The sequence below is a fragment of the Barbus barbus genome (assembly GCF_936440315.1).
Source record: "Barbus barbus genome assembly, chromosome: 5".
Classification (NCBI taxonomy): Eukaryota; Metazoa; Chordata; class Actinopteri; order Cypriniformes; family Cyprinidae; genus Barbus; species Barbus barbus.
This window is the reverse complement of record NC_136733.1, coordinates 25316623-25326016: the sequence shown is the minus strand read 5'-3', so window position 1 is coordinate 25326016 and position 9394 is coordinate 25316623. Positions and strand designations below refer to the sequence as shown.

At 35.1% G+C, this 9394-nt stretch overlaps 1 protein-coding gene across 4 annotated transcripts; it reads left to right on the top strand.

Moving 5' to 3' along the window:
- The first annotated feature begins 1969 nt into the window (after nucleotides 1-1969).
- LOC306870582 (activated RNA polymerase II transcriptional coactivator p15-like) lies at nucleotides 1970-7900 on the top strand. Of its 4 annotated transcripts, none has more exons than XM_079417949.1 (5): nucleotides 1970-2341; nucleotides 6438-6507; nucleotides 6689-6808; nucleotides 7304-7412; nucleotides 7552-7900. In XM_079417949.1, the coding sequence occupies exons 2-5, from the start codon at nucleotides 6439-6441 to the stop codon at nucleotides 7629-7631; spliced, it is 378 nt and encodes a 125-aa protein (XP_079274075.1). In that variant the 5' UTR covers nucleotides 1970-2341; nucleotide 6438; the 3' UTR covers nucleotides 7632-7900. The 4 variants fall into 4 exon arrangements, with proteins under 4 accessions (XP_079274075.1, XP_079274076.1, XP_079274077.1 ...); XM_079417950.1 differs by having other exon boundaries at nucleotides 2231-2341; nucleotides 6435-6507; XM_079417951.1 differs by having other exon boundaries at nucleotides 2234-2341; nucleotides 6722-6808.
- The last annotated feature ends 1494 nt before the right edge of the window (nucleotides 7901-9394 follow it).

Here is a 9394-nt window from a genome sequence, read left to right as displayed (position 1 = left end):
CATTCGTTCACTTTAAAGATTTGTTGCTCCTATGGTGCTCTGCATTGAAGAAAAAAACTACATTTCCCACAATGCCGTTATAGGCTTTTATCACACTTCCGCGTTCGAAAAGCGGAAGATTTAAATTGTAGCGTAAAAGTACTTCCGCTGCAGCCTCTATCAATGGCTGTGTCCATAGCAGGGGATTGTTGTGGATTATTTATGTAGAATTCAGCACATATACGTCTTCTAAAGACACCAATCTCAGTTTACAACTATTAGTATTGAAACTATTGAGTATTATGAAACGAAGGAATATGTTGTCACGATATCCCGATGCGTATTTCGTTTTTTAAACAGAAGCGCGCGAGCCATGCTGTATGTGTATAGGCAATTCTTCACAGTCTGATCACCTTATTTCATTATAGAACAGCGAGAAAACCATACAAACAACATATCACTTTCTTTAATAAGCATTAGAATTAGCCAAAGCTTAAAACATTAATTATGACTAAAGGCTGTATAGGAGGATTAAATTAAATGTTTAGGGCAAACTTGTTGTATTAAACATAATGCTCTCATTATTTCGCGCGCTGACTTTATGATGCAATGCTCTATAATTGCATCAAATTGAAGTTGTTCAAATAAAGAAATATTTCCAGCCCATAGACGATAATAAAAAATGATTATTTGATTATTTTAATCGAGTTATTCTCCGTGATTGCGTGCAACGATTGAATATCATTATACTGTGAACAAGAGCGGGAGGTTAATCACAGTAAATATAATTAAAAAATAATAATAATATTAAAAATAAAATAAAATCAGTCCGAGTAGGCCTATTCCTGGCTGGCAGCGCCGAGAGTCGCGTTGCTCAGATTGGCTAATGTAATGTTACACATTAAAATGAAGGATGACATGATACATGGTCTGGAATCGGTATAAATACGCAGTTTTAACATTGACGTTTATTGCGTCACTGTTCAACTAAACTAAATTAGTTTAATTTTCTTCACAAAACTGGCGTCTGTCAAGCAACCGCAGCTTCAAAAACAAGCCCAATATTGTTTTTTTGATTATTTATTATCATCAATATTATTTATTATCAATAATTTATTACGAATAAATGAGCCTGCAACATATTAAACTGAAACCACTCTTTTATCTGAAAAGCAAAAACAGAAGCTATTTTACAAAAATTAGCAAACTGCAACAAAAATGGGAACAAAACTCATCTCCAGTCAGAATAGGATTGGAGAGATGGAAAAGGAGAAAAGCACAAGAGCTTCAAAGGGGAGCTGTAACATAGCCACATATTTGTAACCTAAAATATATTGGGGTTATTCTATGGAAATGTAAATTTTTCTGCCTTTACAGAAATATTACACTTGAAAAACACTTGGTTATAATTTTGATATATATTTTAAAATGAAACAATTACACTTTCTTGAGCCATCAATGTGGCAATATTAGTTTTTAATTAATTATAAAGAATTCCAAGCACCACAGCCATATACAGAGGGAAAGTGCTTTATTTTGAGGTCAAAAACAGGTTTTTCTACCATTTAAAATAAATAATGTATATATAACTTTCAAATAAATTACATTAAAAAACTAAATGCCAAATAAATATGATAGAAAAATATATTAAATTATAACATATATTAAAAAAATAAAAAATCTATAAACTGTCATTTATGTGTATTCATGAAGTCAAAATGTAATCTAATAATGTGGTCTAAGTTTAAATGTTAAAACAATAAATACATTTTAAGACACCTTGCCATACCAGGCTATCGAACCAAATGTTTTTACTCAGTATTAGGACATGACTACTTGTTTTTTATTACAGCCCGTGATAATTAATACAAAAACATTGTGCAAATGAGGCTAACAGAAGGTCATCCCACTCCTCTAGGCCTGCTTCTATCATCGCTGGGATTCCAGCGTCACGCGCCTTCTTTCTGAATGTGATTGTTCTCCAATGAGGGGCGGAGGATTTGGTAAATTAAGCTACGGCACTTCTATTATTGCACTGGTTGGCTTTTGTCATTCAGTGCATTGGAGAACACGGCGAACATAAATAAAGAAACGAACTTGTTTGTCAGATTTCCCTAACAAGCAACCATATTTTTTTAAATAAGCCCCCCAAAAAAACGCAACCCGCGACCAAGGATTTTTTCACGCAACTTTACAAAAAAAAAAGAAGCCCGAAATCGCGTATAATACTCGGATCGGAGCCGGATGTGACGACACGCGGACTGTGATAAAGGCCTATTAGCTGCATGGTTGGTTCTCGATTCCTCTTCTCGCCGCTGAGTGTGTCTGAGTGACTGCTGTAGACAACTGCACAACGTTACATGTAAGTCCTGTTCAATTCATACTGACGCTAATAGTAAACTGTCTATTTTAGACATGCACTTGTTAAATAAATGAACAACCATGAAGAATCATATAAAGACCAGTCATACAAAACCGCTTCTAATGTGAATGTGTTATCCAGGGCCTGTCTTTCCACCTTAGTTTTGGGATGCAGAGGCCCATAACCAGCCACGCTATACTCGCCGGTGTTGATGTACACGAGATAGTTTTGGTTGAACAAACAAATTAAGCAGTTTCATGTCGTCCATTCCCGTATATGGAGGCAAATCGGTGAAGCGAAGTCATTATTGATCGGGAAGCCTTGAGTCTCTCTCTTGCTTGATGGCTCTTTTCGACCAAGATGACAATCCTCTCTCGTGCTCTGCGATCGGCGGAGGGGATGCTGCTGGAAGTTTGTAAAAATCAATGCAAAATTCATATAGTCTGGATAAAAAAAAAAAACGCATTGCAAAGTGTATGTAGCAAGGCTATACACAGTAGCTAGCCCTAAAGTTTAAAGCTAGGAAATGTGTTGCAGGTTTTTACAAGATTTAATTTAGTACTTTTTGAGATCCAATTGGTCTTCTAAATAAACTTGTATTTTCGCAGTTATGATGGAAATTCTGGCAATATAAGTGAATCTCAAAATTGAATTCTTCTAGATCAGAGCAAGTCTGGGAAATTAATAAAATTTTAAAATAACCCCACTGTGTCTGCTCTTTTTTTTTTTTTTTTTTTTTTTTTTTTTTCACCCATAACAATATGGTTCATAATTTTAAGTAAACTGTTACTACTGATAAGTAAACCTTTTAAATAATTTGGAGTCATTGAAGTTATTTGTTCTGAGAAATTACTTGTGTTTTTAAGAAATTAAGTGTTTTTGCCTAGAAACAATATTGTGTGACTCCTGTGCATTGATGACACATGTAGCTAATATAGATAATATGGCATTTGTTATTTAGAGGAAATTTTCTATTTTTTTTAATAGTATTCATGTATTTAACATTTACATTGTTTCAAAAACTACAAGATAACTTAATGAAATTCCGTGTTGCGAGAAGGGTCTGGCTGCAGACTTGCACTTGGACGCTCAGGCTTGCACACTCACGCTCAGACGCTCAAGCTTGCACGCTTGGACTTGCACTGGCACGCTCAGGCTTGCACGCTCAGACTTTTTAGAAAAAAAATTATTCGAAGAACTATAACAAACAACATGTAAACAAGTAAATTAAGTAAAAGTACTGTTCCTCTTGGTCAGGATAGTCAGTAAAGCCAAAAATTACATTTTCCCATGAGAAAAAGGTTTTAAACACTGAATATTCTCACTAATAAACTTGTGGACCTTACACCATACTGTAACTGAGTATGTACAGTGGGGATCGAAAGTTTGGGCACCCCTTGCAGAATCTGTGAAAATGTGGATAATTTTAACAAAATAAGAGAGATCATATACAATGCATATGTTATTTTTTATTTAGTGCTGTCCTGAGTAAGATGTTTTCCATAAAAGATGTTTACATATAGTCCACAAGACAAAAAAATAGCTGAAATTTTTAAAATAACCCCATTCAAAAGTTTGGGAACCCTTGGTTCTTAATACTGTGTGTGAGATTACCTGGATGATCTACAACTGTTTTTTTTGTTTTGTGATGGTTGTTCATGAGTCCCTTGTTTGTTCTGAACAGTTAAACTGAGCACTGTTCTTCAGAAAAATCCTCCATGTCCTGCAGAATCTTCAGTTTTCCAGCATCTTTTGCATATTTGAACCCTTTCCAGCAGTAACTGTATGATTTTGAGATCCACCTTTTCACACTGAGGATGATTGAGGGACTCAAACACAACAATTAAAAAAGGTTCAAACATTCACTGATGCTCCAGAAGGAAACACAATGCATTAAGAGCCGGGGGTGAAAACTTTTGAACAGGATGAAGATGTCAAAATTTTTCTTATTTTGTTGAAATATCATATTTTTCCATTTAGTACTGCCCTTCTGACGCGACAGAAGATACTTGCATGTTTCCTGGAAGACAAATGAAGTACAATTTACCTTGATCTTCAAATTCAAAAAGTTTTCACCCCCGGCTCTTAATGCATCGTGTTTCCTTCAGGAACATCAGTGAATGTTTGAACCTTTTTTAATTGTTGTGTTTGAGTCCCTCAATCATCCTCAGTGTGAAAAGGTGGATCTCAAAATCATACAGTTACTGCTGGAAAGGGTTCAAATATGCAAAAGATGCTGGAAAACTGAAGAATCTGCAGGACATGGAGGATTTTTCTGAAGAACAGTGCTCAGTTTAACTGTTCAGAACAAACAAGGGACTCATGAAGAACCATCACAAAACAAAAAAACAGTTGTAGATCATCCAGGTAACCACACACAGTATTAAGAACCAAGGGTTCCCAAACTTTTGAATGGGGTTATTTGAATAATTTCAGCTATTTTTTTGTCTTGTGGACTATATGTAAACATCTTTTATGGAAAACATCTTACTCAGGACAGCACTAAATAAAAAATAACATGCATTGTATATGATCTCTCTTATTTTGTTAAAATTATCCACATTTTCACAGATTCTGCAAGGGGTGCCCAAACTTTCGATCCCCACTGTACAGTGCCAAAATAAGTGCAAGGCAGTTTCCTCATTCATTACAAAAAGTACAATTTACATTTTTATTCCTTTTTTTTTTTTTTTTTAATTTTTGTAAATAATGATTTGCTGGATACAATCTGTGAATAAGTTTATAAGAAACTTCTTTAACCTTATTTCTAAGATGAGTTTTTTTGTGGTAACAACCACACTTTCCTCCAGCAAATCAATTTTCCATTTAATAAGGAGACCCAGTGAGACAAAATATAAGATACAGTAACAATTTCTCTTTGGAAAATAGTACGAATTGCTCTATTACTCATGAGGTATGATGAAAAACAAATTTTACCAACATAAGATTTAGTAACATCAAAAGACACTGAACCGGGAGAATGGTCTTTATCAATACCTCTAAATAGCATTTGTGTACCAGAAGGAATTGAAACAAAAACCATTGCAAATGACTGGTATTTAGAAAAGTGTTCCTCCTTTATTACGCTCAGACTTGCACTCTCCGCTACCTGAGACGTCACTTGCATTCGACACGAATCGTGTGCGTTGCCAATGGAGACAAGACGCCTTGGTGCTTAAACTATTCAAAAAGCTGTGGCTACAGAACAGCAGCATATAAACGCAATGCGAAGCGTTTTCCTCCCGTAGAAAACCATAAACCCTTAATATGGCTTAATGTGTTAAGAGTGCTACTAAAATATAAAATCCAATATACAGTTTATTAATATAATGAATATGTATGTAGTATTTTCCTCCTATAACGCAAAACATGGGATAATGTAGCATAATGGTGTAAAATGATAAAGTAAAATCTCAATATGCTCCTCATCATTATTAAAATAATGTATTTTAATAGATTAAGCCATATTAAGTGTTTTCTACAGGAGGAAAACACTTAACGAGAAACTTTGCATTGCGTTCATGTTCCGCTGTACTGAAGCCACAGATTTGCAGGTCTTGTCCTTTTTTCTCCTACAGATGACTTGCAGGACCCTGTTCATTATTGCACTAAATTAATTTTAATCGTTTAAGCATCACAGCGTCTTGTCTCCATTGGCAACGCACACGATTCGTGTCGAATGCAAGTGACGTCTCGGGTAGCGGAGAGTGCAAGTAACATTGTAATTTAGTTTCTTTTTTCTTGTCTTCACCACCTGGCTACTGTTGTAAAATGTTGAGATTCAAACAAAAAATAATCAATAAATGGAACAATATAAAAGACTGCAAGTGACGTCACCCGCGGAAGCGCAAGTGTCTGAGAGTGCAAGTCTGCAGCCAGACGCTGTTGGATGTAGCAGTTAGTATAAAGCACAGGTTTTCACATCAAGGGCCCCTTGCTAAATAGTGATTGAGCAGCGGCCTGCTGTTACATACAAAATTAAGCCGAATATACATGGAAACATGTATATTCAGTTCTGGAATTAAATTCCATAAAGAGACCTTGAGGGGACAGTGTTGAGTCATATTTTACATGAAATTGTACTTGTGTTCAGCAGCATGCCTAAGTCAAAAGAAGTGCTGTCTTCCACTTCGGGAAGTGGTTCAGACAGTGATACAGAAACAAAGGTATGAACACTGATTTACACGAATGCAACAAAATTAATATAGGCTTTCCAACTGTAAAACTATGTTTATGCTTCTGGACTTGAATTTAACTTTTTAAATCAGCAACGGCTATTTAATCTGAAATTGTGCTGCAGGCCTGAAAGGTCATGTGTTTGTTTTTGTCTCCTTATTTCTACTAAAGGCCAAAAGAAAGAAGGCAAGTGCTCCTGAGAAGCCTGCCAAAAAACAGAAAAGTGGAGAGACCTCCAAACCCAGTGGCTCTGCTAAGAGTGACAGAAACAATGATGATAACCTGTTCCAGGTTGAGCTTTTCAACATTTGTCCTGATCCCCCTATCAGGGTTTATTAATGACCAAGTGATTTTACATTATCCCATTTACAGTAGAACTGCTGCTTACCAAATAAATGCATGGACGTGTAATATTGATGTGACATTAAATTATCTTGTAGATTAGTTTAAAGCGCTCTACCAAGAGCCATAGTGCATTGAAACACAAAAAACATTCTTGCTGGGAACAAGATTAACATCAGTTTATAAAATATTTATTATTGATTTGTAATGCAACTTTACTTTTCCCTTGAATTAGTTGCATTTAGCTGTAACAAATCTCTTATCGGGTTCTTTTTATTCTGGTTTATGTAAATTCTCAATAGAACTTCTACAGAGTACCAGTAACCAGCAGTTTCTTCTGTTTTAATTTATTTTTGAATTTGTGTAATGAAAGTTTAGTATGATTTGATTTTAGAGCTATTATTACTGTCCCTGGTGGCTCATTCATGTTTTGATATGTGATAGATTGGAAAGCTGAGATACGTCAGTGTCAGAGATTTCAAAGGCAAGGTTCTGATTGACATTCGAGAGTACTGGATGGACCAAGCTGGTGAGATGAAGCCTGGAAAAAAAGGTAATTATGGGGCCATTTTATTTGATGTATTATGTCATCTACTTTGATCTCTTAAACCAATATCTTTCAATGCAGGTAAAAATTTTTATTATTGTGCCATAGTATTTTTGTTCAATCGATTGTATTGAATTATCCTCAGGCATTTCATTGAATCCTGAGCAGTGGAATCAGCTGAAGGAACAAATGTCGGACATCGATGATTCAATTAGAAGATTGTAAGAGCTCTTTGTGCAGTGGATGGTTGTCTGGTTCTTTTTAGAGTTCCATACTTTGGTACACGGGGACTTTAACAAAATGTTTCCTGTTGCAACTTGTGCTATATGTATACTGTTCAATTCGAAGAGACTTTTTGTTAATTTCCAGTTGTCTGCTGTTAAATGTGACGTGTGTGAATAGTAAGTCTTGACTGGGAGATTGTTATTTTAATAGTTCAATAGCTGCATTGTTCTCATACTCTGCCTACATAATAAAGGCTTTTTTGGTTTGGAGTCTTTTTTTTTTTTTTTTTTGATTGAGTATAAAAATATTAACCATGTTATGTTTTGTTCCCTATATCATAGTAAAGTGCACTTTTTTTTGTACAACTGGAAGTTGTGATACTTTCAATAAACAGAGCAGTAATGGATTACTTAAAATGAAGGCGTTTGGCGCTTTATGATGCTTGTTGTGTCCAGTCCCGAGTGCTTGTGTGTAATTTGCTTGCCTTCGCGTGGGAGCAGGAATTATAATGGTCAGTGCACCCACTCAAACATAGACCAGACTCCAGAATAAAAACAGTCCTTTCACTTGACTGTCCAGAAGAGCCATCTTGCATCAATTGCATTTGCTGTCTAAATTAAATCATGGTAGCCACTGTATTGCCAGCACGTCTTTGAGACAATATGGTTTATGGTATTGTGTGCAAAGCAAGCATTACTGGGGTAGTTTCTGGTAACCACAGTACAAGCAAAAAATTTTTGAGATGCAGAGGTTCATACTGTGAATAAACAAAATCTTTTGTTCATTTATGTTACATTAGTATCAAATATATTTCAGAATTGGTTGACTGAACAGCATTTATACATTAAGACATTTTGTGCAATAATTGTACATAAACTAGAAGTATATATGCATTTCAAAATGTGTATTGATTCAAATTATGTAAGTATCGCATGCATTCTAAGGTTTGAACACAAAGATGTGCCTTTTGAAAATACTTATTTTTCTGTTTCACTGCTTGCACTTCAAGTGGTGGTTACTATGGAGATTACTTGCAACCACAGAGGTTCATTTTATTTCCTGAGACTGAGAGGTAATAATTCCATGTTCTGATTGAAGCAGCTTTTCACTCCAACTGTGATCAAACACCAAGGCATGAACTATGAAACATCAAAAAATGGCAGTCTCTAAAACCATGAGTGTTATGTTCACCTGTTAGTGTAAAGCTAATGTTAGTGCGTAAAACTGATCAAAAGAAAATGAAACATTTTATTGGTGGTCAGTGGCCACAGTATGTATGCATGAGTTTGGTGTGGTGTGTATGATTTCATACTAGATTTTGTATTCATATAATTTCATTTTCATCTTCAAATGTTCTGTATTTAATGCAGTAAAGTTCCTTAGATTAAAATGGACCATGTACATTCATATTTGTCAAAATTTTAAAAATACAAGTACCCAAATGCCCAAAAGAAAGGTGGCACTAGGTGGCACCAATGCTCTATTGAAATTTAATTTCTCCTGCTAGTTTTTGGACAAGAAAACTATACTCATCTTGCCAACGTTTTTAAGAATGACACAAAGATCTCCTTAAAATTGACTGACCATTGTGGAATACAATTTTTCATTCCATGTTCCATTTAAGGTCTTTAGTTCTTTTTTATACCCTCTCTATCAACATGACAATTCTGATACCAGACAGCATGTTTGTGGCTTACTAATGTGAATTTCCTTCCATCACATGTTGTTGATAGGAAAGGAATTTGTTTCACAAGTCTTGGCAG